Source organism: Quercus lobata, chromosome 2 (genome assembly GCF_001633185.2).
Source record: "Quercus lobata isolate SW786 chromosome 2, ValleyOak3.0 Primary Assembly, whole genome shotgun sequence".
In the NCBI taxonomy this organism is placed as follows: Eukaryota; Viridiplantae; Streptophyta; class Magnoliopsida; order Fagales; family Fagaceae; genus Quercus; species Quercus lobata.
In genome coordinates this window covers 72,201,319-72,220,474 of record NC_044905.1, presented here as the reverse complement: position 1 = coordinate 72,220,474, position 19,156 = coordinate 72,201,319, and the positions used below count along the sequence as shown (strand labels likewise).

The following is a 19,156-nucleotide window of genomic DNA, read 5'->3' as shown; positions in this document are numbered from 1 at the left end:
GCTAAAAGTGACTCTGACACACAGGAAAAAGAAAGGAAAAAAAGTTCTCAAACGTCAAACCATGTAGGCTTTTCACCAATTTCACTATTCTTACAAGTAGCTTTTGTCATGTCCTATGTGTTGCACTTATTTCACTATTTTTTTTTATATCATTATTTACACAATTTTCACTATTTATGATAATTTTTACAGCATTTTACCCTTGAATGATGCTAGAGATACTACAAATTTTACTACTTATGTCTTACAAATTGGCATGTCACCAATTACAAAAAATAATTTCAAACATTTATTCATTATATTTTTTAAGTAACACTAATCACATTTTTACTCCATCAGATTGTAAATTTTTTAGTAGCTATGAATTGGTTATTTTTGTTTATTTATTTTAATAGTATGAAATATATTCATATTTGCTTACAATTGTTTATTTATTTTGTTATTATTGTTGATTAATATTTTTTAGATTAATTTCACTTTTAATATTGTCTTTTAATTTTGCCCCCTCTAAACTAAAATCCTAACTCCGACACTGATTTATACCAACTTCATTTTCTATCATCTCATTTTTCTTCTTAACCAAACAAATAAGTTTTTCATCTTTCCACTTTCTCATCCTTCCAACCAAGCACATATAATAGAAAACTAAATATTTTCCATCCTCTCATTTTTCTATCCCTTCCCCTTTTTCAATCCATCTAATTTTCCACCAATCCAACCAAATGGACCCTACTCTGAGTAAATATTTTCCCACATCAGAGCTTTTATCAACTATGTACTAGGACAATACATTAAATTTGGTCAAATAGAGTAAGATATTAACACTATAACCATAATCAACACCGCACACACTTGGTATAATAGTCATTTCACAAGTACAAAGTTCTTGTGAGGTGAGAGACAAAAGCCGAAATTTAAGTCTTTAATTCAAACACTAAAATTTTAACAATTTTTTTTCCATTAATTTGAAATGAAACAGGATGAGTTGTTGAATTGGTACCTAATGAGCACCACTCTAACGTGTGACACTGTGAGCCGTGCCTACTTTGTTATATTTGTATTTGATATATGTGAATTAGCATATTATCCTCCATGTACTGCTTGAGCAAGTGAAGAGCTTTTTGATGGGGCCATGCTTTCTCGACACGTAACTTCTCACAAATCATTTCTTTCCAATATGACTTCATGCACGACCACCACAGTTGATAGTTGAAATTGTTGAGATTTCTTGAGAATGCATGTGAAACCTGAGTTGCTGGCATTTTCTCCTTTCATTAGATCCTCTGGAAGAAACCGGTACCAATTGTTGAGATTTCTCTCCGCAAAAATTTCGGCAAAATAATAAATTTGACAATCAAGAAAAGTATTTTATCAAATACTCCATAATAAATCTCATCACACTCAAGTATGATACAAAAAAAAAAGAGTTAAAAAAAAATTATTTACTAATACTAAAAATATTACATATACTTTACTATACACATCATTTTTCACTATTTCACTCTTGCATTATATTCACTTACACTTGTATTTGCTTACTCTTACATGCAAAACGCTCAAATGTGAGAACAATTTATTTAGTTTTTTACTAAAAAGTGTTATAAATAAAAGTTATAAACTAAATAAATTTTTTTTTTCTGAAATTACTGTTAAAAAAAAAAAAGTAAGCAAAAATCTTGAGGATAAGACCTGCAAAGGAGTGATTTCTGACAAAAACAAGCTAAGGACCCACAGTAGTGGAAAAGTAAGCCAACTAAAAGTCATTACCAAACGAAAACTCAAAAGGAGTCATGTAACATGCAGGCAACAAATGTAACACGTGAGTTAGATGCGAAGATGGTTGTTGATCTTGTGCAGAAGGAGGCAACAGTCATTTCCCCCAGCTATAGATCCCTAAGCGCTCTCTCTCTCTCTCTACCAAATTCCTCTCTCTCTCTCTCTCTCTCTCTCTCTCAACATGGCATTTAACCTTGCATTGCCAATGAGGCCATCGATGGCTGGTTTGGGTTCTTTGAAGAAATCAGAAACTACCATTTTTGGAGCAAGTCGGAGAGTCCCATCTCTGAGAAATGAGAACAAGAGTTTGAGGCTTACCATTAGATGTTGGAAAGGTTCTGTTCCACCAACATCAGTTACTGATAAAACTAACAGCACAGACCAAACCGAGGATACAACTGCAGCCAACCAAATAACAAGAAAAGACTTCGCTACTGACTTCAAGTTTGGTTGCTCCACTTCTGCTTTACAGGTATCTCTCTCTCTTATAAACACACATACATTCATTTATATAGAATACGTGCTTTGCATATATAACTGACTGACATGTAATGAAATGGTACAGACAGAAGGAAAAGGTGATGAAGGAGGGAGAGGACCATCGACCTGGGATCGTAATATCCAAGATAGTACTGGAATCACGGAAGTTGCAGTTGATTCATACCATCGTTACAAAGTATATATGAATATTGCTACATAGTTCTCAATAAATGATATAAAACCAATTCTACAAAAAAAAAACTTGGTTAAAATGAAAGAAAAAAAAAAAAAAATCCCTTCTACACACTTCAACGACTTAACAATTTGCTTTGTTGTTGTCGTAAATCTCTCTTCCCTTTTCTCTCTGTTTTGCTTTGTTATCTGCTGAGATCTCCCCTGTTTGGTAAAGTCTCTCTATTTAGTTGAAATAGTGTTTAATTTGTTAGTGCTTGTAGATGACGCCACTGCATCAGTTCATGTTTGACTGATAGCTGGCACCTTTTTCTAATATTTTATATTATATATATTTTATATATATAATATAATATTATATATATATATATATATTATTTTTATTTAAATGTGCCTATTACATAATTCAAATTGATATTATAAATGTAATTGTGTACTTAATTAATATCACATTACCTTAATAGATCTAAATTCTCCACTGCTTGTTTGCCTCAAGAAGACAAGAACACGCAGACAAAAATCCTAGCAACCCACGGTCATCTAATAAACAACAAACCATGATGACCAAGCTGGCAGGAACAACCCATGATGACCGACCTTCAATTTGTAGCTCAGCAAGGACTAATCATCTACACTATTTTGGTTCCCATGTTTATTTTGTGTAACCAATAAAAATCTCACCCATAAAAAAAAAACCGCACATCTTACCAATCGAGAAACAAACAGTCCTCTCTCTTTCACAGGGTTCACAGTTGAGCCACTCCAAATCTCGTCTCCTCCGTCTACAACCTTACAACTTCAAACCCAGGCAGCCAACAATCCCAACCACAGTAGCAAGACACTTGAATCAAATCCCCAAAACATCAAGTGCCTAGGACTCAATCTAGAGAAGAAACGAGCGGGTTACTGGGTCTGTGGGTTGTGGCCTTCGAGGGTGAGCTTGGCTTTCGAGGGTTGCTTTTAAAACTTAATTAAAGTGTATTTTAAAATATTAAGCATGTTTTTTACTCTCTTTTTTATATTTATAAACGGGTCATGGAAAGATTTATTGTTACAAGTGTTTTAGTACATGATAAATTTGGCATTTTTATTCTAAATTTATCAATTATGTTTTTACTAAGCATGGTTAAACTTTTATAAAGAGGCAAATTTGAAATATTTCGTTATTAATATAAATGGAGGGTGATGAGTGTTAATTTCTTCAAATCTCAAGAGAGGGGAGTGATTTTTTCCTTCAAAGTTGGCGTCGAGTGTCATTCATCCAAACCTCAAGTGAAGGGGGGTATAATTACCCCTAAATGTTTTTATAACATTAGCATTTTTATCTTTATTTCTCTTTTTTTATTTATATTTTTTATGTTTTGAGATGAGAGAGACATAAAATGAGCATAGAAATACATATTTACTCTTGTTTTTAACAAATGTGGGTTACAAAAGACTAACTAAGGTGAACTCAGATGGATATACTGTAATTTGCCTTAAAATCTTTAAAGGAAAATACCTAATTGAATCATGAATCTCAAATTAGGAAAATATTCTTATGCATTGGTAGGATTGTTGATCTGCTTTATAACAATAATAAAGATTTAGAAACAATAAAAACATAATAATAATAATAACTGCAGGGGAAAATTGTCTCTTTTTTTCCCCCTTCTTCGTGGATCAAAGTTTTTTTTTACAACCTAAATTCATAAAGGAAAATGTTAAAGATATTACGAACTTTTATATATTGATATAATAATAAATGTGATTGGTGGTTTTCAACAATATCATAAATGAATATTAGATTTTTTGATAAAAAGAACTTAATGTTTGAGTTATATTTTTGTGATTGATGACACATTAGTTTGTAAAAGTCATATAGTAAAATTTGTAATATTTCTAGGATTATATTTTGGAAAATAAGTTTGTAACACAACACTATATCAAAAGGAATTTAAAAATGGGTTAAAGTGTTATTTTTATACCTAAAAGTTGCATGAATTTCAATATTCATCCCAAACCCTTAAAAAACGTTCCTTTGCTTCTCTAAATTGTTAATAAGGTTACACCTTCTGGTCTTAAAACTTAAAAAAAATAATCTTATTTCATTCCTAAGTTGTTGAAAGAAAAATCTTTTTTTTTTATTATTCTTATATTTTTGCCCTCAAGCTAGTGAAAAAATAATAATAATCTTAAAATAAAGTATAATATTTTCAATAATTTAAGTTTTTTTTTTTTTTTTGAGAATGAATAGTTTAAAAATTGAAAATTAACTTGTTAAAGTTTATGGATAAAGTACAAACTTCATGCAAATAGGTCAATATTTTTGCCAAATAAATACAACTTCCTTCTTGTCACTAATTTGTAAAATAAAAAAAATATAGTGCTTTTTTCTTTCTTTCTTTTTCTAACTGGCTCACAACACAGGATGACGTGCAAGTGCTGGTCGATATGGGGGCAGACACATACAGATTCTCCATTTCCTGGTCAAGAATTCTGCCTGGTACTTTTTTTCTTCTAAACAACCCAACCCCAAACAAGCCAACTATTTTAGAAAATATGAAATTTATGTACTTTTTCATAATCAACATGCAGATGGGACTGTAGATGGTGGAATAAACCAAGAGGGAATCAATTTCTACAACAATCTTATAAATGAACTTATAAAAAATGGTATGAATCAATTTACTTTTCAACCCTACTTGTGCTTAATTCATGATGAATGGACAATAAGTTTTTGTTCCTACAGTTTCAAACCAGTTTTCTTTTCAACTACTCAAAAAATGAGCTAGACTCTGAATTTCCCATGCAGGGATAACCCCATTTGTGACACTGTTCCACTTCGATTTACCTCAAGCACTGGGAGACAAATACAATGGCTTCTGGAGCAGCCAAATTGTGTAGGTTCAAGTTCTTCCAGTATTTGATGTCTTATTTTAATCACTATAACTATCAAAGTTTCCTGAGATATTAATCAATATAGTTGGTTGCCACCTTACTATTGATAGGGATGATTTTAAAGCCTATGCCAATGTTTGTTTCCAATATTTTGGTGACCGAGTGAAGCACTGGATTACTATCAATGAGCCACAAATCTGGGCGCCGTACGGTTATAAAATCGATGCGACCAACGCACTCCAAAATGCTGCAACAGATCCATTCCTTTGTGCCCATCACATTATATTAGCCCATGCCACAGCTGTACAACTCTACAGAGACACATACCAGGTGAAATCTAATTAAATCATCATCTTCTTCTTCTTCATCTTCTTCTCTTTTTTTTTTCATTTTGCAGCATTTTCCACCAGGCCAATCATAAGCTGACACCCATTTTGCTTTAGAATAACTAGTTTTGCATTTTTATTTCTATATAACATTATTTATATAACCTTTTTTTTTTTTTTTTTGGTTAATAGTCAGTCCAAGCAGGACAAATCGGCATTTCGCTAGTGACAGAATGGTTTTTGCCTGCTTCAGATACAATTCAGGATCAAGATGCAGCCCAGAGAGCATTTGACTTCTTGGTTGGATGGTTAGAAAATTTATCATTGTCAATAAAACACATACATAATCAAATCCTTTTGACTAAAAAATTATGTCTAATTTCCTTTTCTTTTTTTTCCTATTGTATGAACAGGTTTTTGGAACCATTAGTGTTTGGAGATTACCCATTCATCATGAAGGCTTTGGTAAGGGATGGACTTCCAGAATTCACAGATGACGAGAAGACTTTAATTAAAGGATCCTTCGAATTTATTGGTGTCAATTATTATACATCCAGATACGCAACTGCCGTAGCATTTGATAAAGATGCAACCTTTTCTATATATTCTGACTATCAGTTTGCTACAGTCTCAGGTAAACTTTTGAGGTTTCATTTGCAAAATAGCTTAATTTAGCATGCAATTGAATTTAGCCTAAATCTGGTTTTGATAGTTAGGAATATCTAATCCATCTTTCCTGTTTGTTGCATTTGTCACAGTTAAGAATAAAGTTGGGGATGACATTGGTCCACCGGTAAGACTGTTTTGTTTTAAATCTATCGTTTACACATTGATTAAACCCAATGACTTTAAGACATCGACTAAGAACATGATATTTCATTGTTAACCCAGACACCAGGCAGCAGTGAAATTTATATCTATCCAAAAGGGTTAACCGATGCATTGGTTTATATGTTAAATGCATACAACAAACCTAAGTTCTTTGTTACTGAGAATGGTTAGTACTTTAATTAAAATAGTTCCTCTTTTTCATATTCATCAAGCAAAAAAAGACATCACAAAATCATTTTTTTTTATCTTGATATGATTGTATATGCCTTGGAACAGGATATCCGGAGAAACGAGATGATACTATTGCAGTAAAGACTGCATTACAAGATGATGCTCGGATTCAGCATATTCTTCAGCATCTTTATGCCATTTTAGAAGCAATCAAGTATGTTCTTGAGTGCTACCAACTAATTTTGTTCTGCTTTATAATCCGCCAATCGCAACTAATTAATTGTCACATATTCTTTTGATGGCACCTGTATTATGCATAAATAATACCATAAAAAAAGTTTGTCCCAACAAACAAAGTCATAAGGATTGTTTGTTGTTTGAGTGCAGGGAAGGAGCAGACGTAAATGGATACTTCATGTGGGCTTTAATGGACTGCATGGAAGTGGGGTCAAGCTACCAAGTGCGTTTCGGGCTTGCTTACACCGATTACCCCAACAACTTGGAAAGAATCCTCAAGAAGTCTGCGAAATGGTTCAAGGACGTCTTCTTGGCTAGCTAATTAGCCGATATATCACATATATGCTGTGTTGCAAACCAATGTGACAATTAGTTCCAACTTTCTTAGTAGAATAAATTTGAAACTCATCGATTTTGGAGTATTCCAAGCACCGTGGTTTGAGATGCGGCTATAACAGAGACTAGTTCTCTTTGAATTTATGTTTTATAATAATTTGGATTTAGTCTCGTTGGTCATCTTCTTCATTGCATATTGTACTTAGTATTGTACTTCCACTTGCATATCCGGAACAGCTATGAAAATAATCCATGCTTCTTCATGGTTCTGGCATGGTCATTGTGTTAAAATTATGTTCCCTCGAAAATAATATTATGCATTTTTATTTGATTATAAATTACATTTTCACATGCATAATTACTATGGGTATTTTTTATTATTTAAATGTGGCATGTGATGTCACCTCTATAGAAAAATCATGTTAATGGTTAAAGGAACCATAAACATGAAGTAATGATTTTTCATAAATTATAAAATTGTTTTAGGGTACGGATATTAATTGAATATCACCATTGAAGTTTACAATTATTGTGCTAATATATATATATATATATATATATATATATATATATTTACTGAAGTGAGCTTAGTAGAGTTTACGCTTTGGTTGTACGGACGGAGTTGTGAGAACTACAATCAGAGTCTAAAAATGAAGCAAAGTGAAGAGTTTGGGAAAAATAAAGAGGTAATTTTTTTTTTCTTTAAAATCTGAAAGTAGAAGCAAAAGTGAGAGAGAAGATATTTTGTTACGTAAAGTCCAAAAGAGAGAGAGAAAGTGAAGGGGGGGAATATGCGAGGTGATACTGATATTTAAGGAAAAATGGATAAAGAAAGAGAAAGAGATTTTTGGAGTATTTGGAGGGAGAGGAAGAAAACAAATGTGAGATTGGAAAGGAAGGGCCTTAAGCAGACAAGGGGTGTAATGTATCTATTGGATTAAGATAAATTGACCCCGATTAATTAATTCAATTACTCAAGTTGATTAATTAAGTCAAATTACATGCAAATCATTGAGGCACCAACAAATCACCAAATAAACTAAATGCAGAGGAAATTAAATTGACACGGTGATTTGTTAACAAATGGGAAAAACCTCTAGCAAGGCAAAACCCCACCAGGTTAATTTAAGGTCACCACTCCCGAGAATCCACTAATCAATAATCAAGCGGTTACAAGTATGAGGAATCTTACCACTACCCTAACCTATCTCAAAATACCAACCTACAGTTGAATCTTCACTCCAATATCCAATTAGACTTGATATTGCAATAGTCTTCTTTCATTTGTTGCATAAATCTCCAATCTGTGATTAACTCCTTTGCACGGATCCCAGTACATGACTAACTCCAACAATTTGAATGATTGTTATTGGCTACAAAGTTCTTCACTTCATAAACGATGAAGATCAGGAAGTACTTGATTACAAAACCCTAATGTGTATAAATGCAGTAGCTTCAAACAGAATATATGGAAAAATTTTTATAAAGAAATATCGTAGACCAAAAGATTCATTTTCTATCTAAGAATTATCTTCTTGTTGACCCCCTAGACAAAAAATCCTAGAGCCACCACTGAATGTTGGTAGTGGGTAGGTAAGGACATTCGCATCGACTCTTACAATTTTTTTTTTTTTTTGTCTATTTTAGTATAAGAACCTACTTTTTTCTATTTCACATATTTAATTATCAAAACACTCCACATCAGATTATCTATTCTACACTACATTTCATTGAAACATCAAAATTTCTTGTTTTTTTTAGCTGATTCTCTTTTTTCACTTAACACAATTATCATCCACTCTCTTTCTTTACCTCGAGATACATCTCGAGATAAAAAAAAGAATAAACATAAAAAATATGAAATATGAAATAAATAGTGTCAGAATAAATTTACACGGTTATTATAACAAACTTTTAAATTTACACAATTATACACAATCTAATATAGGTCATTTTTAGATAAAACTGTATAAATTCTATGCCTATTATGATCTAACAATGTTTTTTGCACCGTGGGTGAGTAACAATAAGAAATCATAGGTCCGTTCTTGACAAGACTCACGACAAGGTAGCATATGCCGGAATGAATTTGTTCTTTTTTAGCATTACATGTAGTAGTGTCCTGACTCTTCTGAGTTACACTGATTCTATTCTAACTCACGACATCAGTTATAACCAAAAATTCTACAACAATGAAGAGAGGGGGTAAAAACTGAAGGTGACCTTTGATGATTCTGAGTCTGAGGTGAATTACTCATGAAACTTCAACCTTCACATATTTGCTTTTTGTAGCAAAAAAGAGGCAAGGAGAGTGTAATAAGAATTTTAAAACGTAGAGACCAGTAGTTGTATTCGGATAGAGGAAATGGACTTGGGTGGGGTAGATGAAACTATAAATGTGTGATCATTATTTTATCAAAGGAAAGAGTTCCACGTTTTTGGCATTTATAACAAATAGTGTGGGGTAGATGAAACTATAAATGTGTAATCATTATTTTATCAAGAGTTCCACGTATTTTGCATTTATAGCAAATTGTGCCACGTGATCCACCGATCAACCTATTACATGAGCTAACAGTTAAAAACTTTCAAATGATACTTCACCTTGATAAATAAAAATAAAAAAAGGCAGCCAATCAATGATAGTATACTAGTATAGATAAATAATATATATTTTTAAAGGAATAATGACCCTATCATTTACTTATTTGTATATGCTTTGGTAATTAGTTATTATCTTTTGGAAATTTTGTTGATATATATGTGTGTGTAGGGGGGGGGGGTGGCCACGGGGAAGCCGGTAACCCCTAAAACGAAATGTAAAAACAAGCCGATACTGGAATATTTCATTCCAATAGACAAACCAAAAGAAGGTTCAAAATAGTATTCATAACATTGATTTTTAGTAACTTTTATTTTAATGGGTTACAAAAAGTTAAAAACTAGTTTGTTTAAAAAAAAAATTAAAATTAAAAAAAGACAAAAAGCAAAAAACAAAACTTTTTTTAACAATTCTAGCCCAAACACACAATTTCTTCTAATCCATGCTTTCATCTTTTTTGAACTCTAGTGTCCCCGTTGAAAATACCAAAAGGTATCAATTTGTTAAGTTACAAGACTCTTAACTTCATTGTAAAAAAGTTAGTATTGTACTTTTACTTGCGATTCCTATGAAAATAGTCCATGTTCTCATGGTTCTGGCATGGTCATTGAACACAAGATCAAAATTGAATTGCACTATAGAAAATGAGCATAAAGAAATGTAACTTAGGAAATGGAAATTAATGCGGTACTCTAACCTAATAAAAACTATCTACCCAATACACAAAATTAATATTTTCATATGAATTTAGGGTGTGTGTGGTTGAGTTGAAAACAAAGTGAATAGAAAATGGAGAAAAGAAAATAAATAATGTGTGTTTAGTTACGAGGGAAAAGAGAGGTGAAAAATAATGGAGCCCGACAATTTTTTTCTCTTAGCCCACCACAATTAAATCACCCCAATTCCGAATGAATACACAAGTGAAAATGCCCTGCAATAGTTGTCTAGGCTAACTGTCCTTTTATACTATGCTTCTTTTGTCTTTTTTTTTTTTTTAATAGATATTTTTTTTTGTCTTTTTATATATTCATTCGGTTTCTTTTTTTCATTTGTGCTTATCTTCATTTTTTATTTCTTTTCCTTTTTCTTTTGTGCTTATCCTCTCTTCGGTTTTTTTTTCTTTTCTTTTTTCTTTTCTTTTATTATGTGCTTGTCCTTTCTTTTCTCAAACAGTTAGCTGGTTTTTTTTTTTTTTTTTTGGGACAAATAAATTTTGGGTTCTTGAACTTCCTATCCTTTTCTATAAAAAGAAAAAAAAAGTATAAATGAAGTACCATTCATACACAATTTTTTAATAACAAAATGTGTTACTTTTTGTTTGATTTAATAGAGAAATAACTCTCTATTTATACCAGAGGCGGAGCCAGAGAGGGGGGAGGGGGCACCTGCCCCCTTGACTCCTCCTAAAATTTTCTAGCATATGTAGTCTAAAGTAATTACTTACTGACAGGAAAAAAAAAAGAAAAAAAAAATGACTTCTACTTGGTTGAAAGTGACTCTAACACACAGGAAAAAGAAAGGAAAAAAAGTTCTTAAACACCAAACCATGTAAGCTTTTCACCAATTTCACTATTCTTACAAGTAGCTTTTGTCTTGTAGCCTACGTGTTGCACCTATTTCACTATTTTTTATTTTTTATTTTAAATCATTATTTACACCATTTTCACTATTTATGATACTTTTCACAGCATTTTATCCATGAATGATGCTAGAGATACTACAAAGTTTACTACTTATGTCTTACAAATTGGCATGTCACCAATGACAAAAAATAATTTCAAACATTTATTCATTATATTTTTTAAGTAACACTAATCACATTTTTACTCCATCAATTTGTAAATTTTTTAGTAGCTATGAATTGGTTATTTTTGTTTATTTATTTTAATAATATGAAATATATTCATATTTGCTTACAATTGTTTATTTATTTTGTTATTATTGTTGATTAATATTTTTTAGATTAATTTCACTTTTAATATTGTCTTTTAATTTTGTCCCATCTAGACTAAAATCCCAACTCTGCCACTGATTTATGTCAGGTTGAATTTAATCAACCATGTGTTGGCTTTATTCTGTGACAAATTTGCTTGTAATATAGCACTTAGAAACCCTGTATTTAGGTGGGAATCATGTAAGGGTAGTGTGTGAGAGAGTGTGAAGAAATGCTCAAGACAGTGCAGTGAAGCAGAGACTCGCGGCTAGGACTCGCGGCTTGCAAGCCGCCAAAAGTTGCACACGTGCAGAGCATGCAGAGGAGCTGAACAGTCATGCCAGCTGGAGCACTACAGTACAAAAATCCAGACTGGCCATTTAGCTAGCTCGCGACTTGAACTCGCAACTCAGTTAAGTCGCGAGGTCAAGTTGCCAGCCAACCCTGTTTTTGGAAAAACTGACTCTTTGCATTCTTTTCTCACACCAGTATAAATACCCCTCATTCCCACAAAATATGTGTGACGATTCAGAAAGAAAAACCCTAAAAGAGGTTTCTTCAAAACACCCACCCAATTAGAGAGAGCTACTCATTCTTAGAGAGAAACCTTTGTAGTCTCTTCTCATTCCCTCTCTCATTGTCATACCTATTGAGAGGAGATTTCTATCCAAACACTACCCACACCCATTTAGAGTGTTGAGTGTTTTTGGAGTTTTTGGAAGCATTGGAAGATGCCAAGGATGGCGGATGCTATGGTCTAGTAGCGGAATCCGGTAAGCTAGAAAAGAAAAAGGTTCGGCGCAACCTCGTTGGAGTAAGAAGCTTGGAGGGCTTAGGTATATCGGGTAAATTAGGCTTGGAGGGTCTATTGTTGTTCATGTATCCCAACTACATTTTCTAGTGGATTATTGACCGCTTGGAAGGCGGCGGAGAGGTTTTACGCCGAGGGCTTCGGTTTCCTCTTCGATAACATATCGTGTGTTGTCCTTGTGTTTGCATCTCTCTTCCCTTTATCTTTGTCTTTTATTTTCTGCTGTGGATATGATTTATAATTGGCTTAGATTGATTTCCAATTCTGTTTATAGCTTATGTTCATTTTCCGCACACTAGTTGTTTGTCATAAAACTTGAATTGGTTATTTTGTATTTGGGGGTCTAAACGTTCAAAGGTGTTTTATACACATATTTGAATTTTCAATTGGTATCAGAGCGGGTACACTTGTTGTGGTTTAAATACCTAAGTATGATCCTTGACCCCTTGTGTTTATTTGCCATGGATTGTGCTTTGTATGACTCTTTGCATGATTTGGTTAGTGATGAATGTAACATGCCACGTGTTTGTGAAAATGCCTCTATGAGTGTTAATCCTCATAAGTGTGATGACATGTTATTTGAATCTATGGGTGTTGTTGACAAACTCTTGAAGAAAAATGCTAAGAAGTTTCAAAAGAATTTGAGCAAGTTATTTTGTGAAAAAGATGATTTGATTGCTAAGCTCAATGAATCCAACAAAATGGTTGAGAAATATAAAAAACTTGCTGAAATTTCTCTTGAAAAGCTGAAAGAGTTTGAATGTTTGAATATGGACTTGGATGCTAAACTTGTTTTGTCTAACAAACTTGTTGATGATCTTAAATGTGAAAATGAATCTGTTAAGATGCATGCCAAGTGTTTGATTGCTGAACCTATTGATAAAAATGATGAAAATATTTGTTGCAATCATGTTGTGGTACCCGATTTTGTGTCTAGTGTGTGTTCTACCTTAAAGTACAAATCGGTGTACATTCCTCCACATAAAAGAAATCAAAAGGTGGAGAAAAAGGTTGTTAAGTCAAAGCCTTCGTTTAGGTCTCAACCTAAGGTTTTGAATAGATCTAAGTTTGTTCCAACTTGCCACCATTGCGGTGTGATCGGTCATATAAGACCTCAATGCTCCAAGTTGAAAAGGGAACAAAACAATGTTACTAGATCTCTTCCTAAAAAGCCTAGTAGACCTAAACGCATTGTTTGTCACCACTGTGGTGTCTTTGGTCATCTAAGAGCTCAATGCTCCAAGTTTCATGCGTTTAAAAGAATTAAAAGAAAAGAGAAACTTGAACTTCATGGAAGTTGTGCTAAAAAGAATAAACCGGTTTTAAGTGAAAATAGCATGTTGTTAAAGAAAATGTTTAATGCTCTTAACTCCTTGACTATGTGCTTCTCCGGTTCTCATTCTTCCAACCATCGTCTCACTTCTCTTGAGACACTCATTCCAAACAATCATTTTGTTTGGATGAGGAAGGGTTCCTATGGTTGAGCTTTTACTCTTTTGGTCCTTAATCTAATTCTTTCGATCTTTGTAGGACCCTTCATGCATTAAATGTCATATCTTCATGCATTTTGTGCATCTTGCATTTATTTATATGCATTGTGTTGTTTTTTATCTTACTTTTATATTTCAGTTTTGTGTGAGTAAAAAATCCAAAACCACATAAAAAGTGAAAAATTCAAAAAGTTTGATCGTATATGTTTGAGCACATATCACATGTGAGTTTGGCCTTGTACCTTTGTACAAATGGCTTTGTGCATTTACGAGCTTAGCTTGTTATTTTTGCACTTATATCTTTGTGGGAAAAATCTTGACATCTTTGTGTGATTGTTGTAAATCGATCTTCAAACTTGTCATGAATGATTTGTCAATAGTCATGTTGGTTTTGATATATGCGTAAACTTGTACTTATATCTCTTCCCACTCTTTTATTTTTATTGCTTAAAGAGCTCAATAAATGTAAATCTCAAAATGAAAAGAGATAATGAGCTGCAAAAGCCGTCGCACATACTAGTATTCGACTAGGAAAAAGGGAAAGCGACTTATATGAAAATGTATGATGCCCAAAAAGCCAAAGGCTTGTTCATCAAATTGAAATATCAAAAATTTCAGGCATCAATCTCAAAAATGAGATGTATTGCTCAAAATGAGTTGCATTGATTCAAAATGATCAAATGATATGAATTGTAAGAAGCCAAATGAAAAGCTTCAATCTTATGCAATCATTTTCTTGTAAGAGGTCATATATGTTCATTTCTATAATTGAGATAGACCATTTGACTTAGTACTAGTTGTGTATGACTTGATTGAATTGATCATTGAAACTTCACTCTAGACTAAGGACTATTTCACATTTGATACACACAGAACACACTTGCCTAATGTTCAATGAATGTCTTATTCATTTGTTAAATTGTACTTGTCTAAATGTGATGTGCGTGTGCTCAATCTTATATGGATTAATCCAAAAATATTTTTGATCATTTTATATGTTTTTGGTAGTGATTTTTATCACTTTTTGTGTTTTTGTTTAGTGCTTACTTTGTTTTTCAATGTTTAAACATGTTCTGGTTTGAAAAACAAGTGTCAGAATTTTTGGCCACTCATTTTGGCTACTTGCGTGAGCTGCCAGTTTTAGCTACTCGGTTTGGCGGCTTGCAAGCCGCGAGTTTAAGCTGCGAGTTCATACAGAGAGGTTTCGCGGCTCACTCGCGAGTCGCCCAGAATCAGCTTTTTAAAGAGCTTTTTCGTGGGAAACTTGTTTTAAACCTCTCCCATCCTCTCTAAACCCCCTCTTTCAATATTTTTACATCAAAACCCAATCAATTTGAATGATTTTTCATTCCATTAACATTTCTAAGGTAATTACAAATTCTTTTCATTATTTTTGATCCTTGGATTATGTTTTGGAGAGTTTTGTACTCTTGGTTGAGATTTTTATCATAGGGGTAGGGAAAACTTAATTTTTGTCATATTTCTTCATGGGATTGGTTTTTTTTTTTTGTTGATTTGCATTGGATGTTGGCCCCTTGTGGCAAAAAGAACATGTATTAAGGGTGGATTTTATGTTATTCATGCATTGTTTCACATTATTGTTCATGGTATGCATACTAGGTGTTTGATAAAATGTCTCTTAGGCATTTTCTCGCTTGTTTGGACTCCGATGAGTACCAAACTTTGGGGTTTCTCATGTTTCCTCATTAGGAACATGTTTGGTTCATTGGTTGTGTATTTAACACACCTTGCCCTACATGTGCATTTTTCATGCATTGGTCATGCATTGCACTTAGCCACCTCTTGCACACACCTTTGCTACCCTTGTCATGCATTGGTCTTGACCTTGCTTCTTCATCCTAGCATGTCATGTTTACCTTATACTCTGTAGCATTTTACATTGCCTTAGGTTTGAGCTTCATTTTCTCATTCATCTTGCACCCCTCATGCATCATTATCATTGTTCGTTCCTTCATCTCTTGCCCTCATTTCTTCTTGACCCTTTGTCTATTCCTAACAAAAAGGGGGAGAGTATACTCTAGAGAGTATATATCGGATTGTTTTGTCATTTCTATATGACTCTTGTGCACATCCTTAGGGGGAGAAATTCTATTTCTCATGCACAGTTGTAGGGGGAGAGATTTTCCATAGTGGAGATGCATATACCAAAGGGGAGAAGACTTTGGGTTAATTAGAAAACTTTGTTCTGTTTGTTTTCTTGTTGGCTTTATGGTGCTTTGAGTTATGTTTTGTGGTTCTCTTCACATCATGTTTTTGTTTTGGACATGCATACTTCCTTATGCTATTGTACTTCATTGAATGCATGTTCGGATGATCAATTGATTTGCTATGTGATCATTGTAGTCATTTCTATATGACTGTTTTGGTGTTTGATCAAGTTGCTCACATGTTTCACATCATATTTACTTGATCGCAATTTACTTGTTACATTATACTTGTCATTTTATTACTTGCTTTACCTTGAGGGTCTAATGTGTTTTGTGCAAGTGTTTCAGGTTACAAGTATATATGTTCCTAGTGCATCACAGCTTCTCATCATTTTGAAGGGGAGAAACTTTAAGCAATTTTAGTTTATATTGTCTAAGTTTTTATTCAATATAATGTGCTTTGTACCCATGTTGCTTTTGTAAGCTTTTAGGGTTTGATATCATTATCTGTAGGCTTTATGGTCTGTACCATGCTTTATGCAGCCTTTTATATTTTGCTAAATCAATACTATTAACTAAATGTCATGCATTTTCTTGTTATGTACTGTCACTCTTGTGCCATTGTAGGATTATTCCTAGATGCATATACTTAGTGTATTATGCATTGGTTGAGTGTTGGGCATACAAGTAACTTGCATTGTTCTTGTTAGCTTGTATGTTCAAGTGTTCATTCCAAGTGTGAATGAGCATTGTGATCACTACCTTGTAGTGATTGCTTATTTGATCAAGCCATGGTTTGTTTCTTAACTCCATTTTTGCTTGATCACATATTGCTTGCTTCATATGCATTTCATGCTTTTCTGCATACAATGATCATGTTGTATTGTTGTGTTTCAGGAGATTTATGTTCATATGATTCAAGAGCTGCACAGCTTCTAGATTTAGGTGTGAGTGAGTTTTGCCATTGTTCCCAAACTCACGTTTAAGTCTAGGGTCTGTTTTAGGGTGTTTTGTCACGGAATAGCCAAAGGGGAAGATTGTAAGGTTGAATTTAATCAACCATGTGTTGGCTTTATTCCGTGACAAATTTGCTTGTAATATAGCACTTAGAAACCTTGTATTTAGGTGGGAATCATGTAAGGGTAGTGTGTGAGAGAGTGTGAAGAAATGTTCAAGACAGTGCAGTGAAGCAGAGACTCGCGGCTAGGACTCGCGGCTTGCAAGCCGCCAAAAGTTGCACACGTGCAGAGCATGTAGAGGAGCTGAATAGTCATGCCAGCTGGAGCACTACAGGACAAAAATCCAGACTGGCCATTTAGCTAGCTCGCGACTTGAACTCGCAACTCAGTTAAGTCGCGAGGTCAAGTTGCCAGCCAACCCTGTTTTTGGAAAAACTGACTCTTTGCATTTTTTTCTCACACCAGTATAAATACTCCTCATTCCCACAAAATATGTGTGGCGATTCAGAAAGAAAAACCCTAAGAGAGGTTTCTTCAAAACACCCACCCAATTAGAGAGAGCTACTCATTCTTAGAGAGAAACCTTTGTAGTCTCTTCTCATTCTCTCTCTCATTGTCATACCTATTGAGAGGAGATTTCTATCCAAACACTACCCATACCCATTTAGAGTGTTGAGTGTTTTTGGAGTTTTGGGAAGTATTGGAAGATGCCAAGGATGGCGGATGCTATGGTCTAGTAGCGGAATCCGGTAAGCTAGAAAAGAAAAAGGTTCGGCGTAACCTCGTTGGAGCAAGAAGCTTGGAGGGCTTAGGTACATCGGGTAGATTAGGCTTGAAGGGTCTATTGTTGTTCATGTATCTCAACTACATTTTCTAGTGGATTATTGACCGCTTGGAGGGCGGCGGAGAGGTTTTACGCCGAGGGCTTCGGTTTCCTCTTCGATAACACATCGTGTGTTGTCCTTATGTTTGCATCTCTCTTCCCTTTATCTTTGTCTTTTATTTTCTGCTGTGGATATGATTTATAATTGGTTTAGATTGATTTCCAATTCTGTTTATAGTTTATGTTCATTTTCCGCACACTAGTTGTTTGTTATAAAGCTTGAATTGGTTATTTTGTATTTGGGGGTCTAAACGTTCAAAGGTGTTTTATACACGTTTTTGAACTTTCAATTTATACCAACTTCATTTTCTATCATCTCATTTTTCTTCTTAACCAAACAAATAAGTTTTTCATCTTTCCACTTTCTCATCCTTCCAACCAAGCACATATAATAGAAAACTAAATATTTTCCATCCTCTCATTTTTCTATCCCTTCCCCTTTTTTCTATCCTTCTAATTTTCCACCATTCCAACCAAGTGGACCCTACTCTGAGTAAATATTTTCCCACAACAGAGCTTTTATCAACTATGTACTAGGACAATACATTAAATTTTTTCAAATAGAGTAAGATATTAACACTATAACCATAATCAACACCGCACACACTTGGTATAATGGTCATTTCACAAGTACAAAGTTCTTGTGAGGTGAGAGGCAAGAGCCGAAATTTAAGTCTTTAATTCAAATACTAAAATTTTAACAATTTTTTTCCATTAATTTGAAATGAAACAGGATGAGTTGCTGAATTGGTACCGCATGAGCACCACTCTAATGTGTGACACTGTGAGCCGTGCCTACTTTGTTATATTTGTATTTGATATATGTGAATTAGCATATTATCCTCCATGTACTACTTGAGCAAGTAAAGAGCTTTTTGAGGGGGCCATGCTTTCTCGGCACGTAACTTTTCACAAATCATTTCCTTCCAGTATATGACTTCATGCACGACCACCACATTTCATAGTTGAAATTGTTGAGATTTCTTGAGAATGCATGCGAAACCTGAGTTGCTGGCATTTTCTCCTTTCATTAGATCCTCTAGAAGAAACCCGTACCAATTGTTGAGATTTCTCTCCGCAA

At 33.7% G+C, this 19,156-nt stretch overlaps 1 protein-coding gene across 1 annotated transcript; it reads left to right on the top strand.

The window, feature by feature from the left end:
* Positions 1-1,726: 1,726 nt before the first annotated feature.
* LOC115976480 (beta-glucosidase 13-like) lies at positions 1,727-7,587 on the top strand. Its single transcript, XM_031097781.1, has 12 exons — positions 1,727-2,248; positions 2,342-2,452; positions 4,858-4,933; positions 5,026-5,103; positions 5,243-5,330; positions 5,439-5,658; positions 5,847-5,962; positions 6,068-6,288; positions 6,413-6,447; positions 6,546-6,651; positions 6,762-6,870; positions 7,044-7,587. The coding sequence occupies exons 1-12, from the start codon at positions 1,958-1,960 to the stop codon at positions 7,213-7,215; spliced, it is 1,623 nt and encodes a 540-aa protein (XP_030953641.1). The 5' UTR covers positions 1,727-1,957; the 3' UTR covers positions 7,216-7,587.
* Positions 7,588-19,156: the final 11,569 nt, after the last annotated feature.

Excerpts from the sequence above, each read along its gene's own strand:
- LOC115976480 (XM_031097781.1), top strand. The coding sequence starts at position 1,958 with ATGGCATTTAACCTTGCATTGCCAATGAGGCCATCGATGGCTGGTTTG. Across the intron at positions 5,104-5,242 it reads AAATGAACTTATAAAAAATG|GGATAACCCCATTTGTGACA; the intron begins GTATGAATCAAT and ends TTTCCCATGCAG. Across the intron at positions 5,331-5,438 it reads TTCTGGAGCAGCCAAATTGT|GGATGATTTTAAAGCCTATG; the intron begins GTAGGTTCAAGT and ends TACTATTGATAG.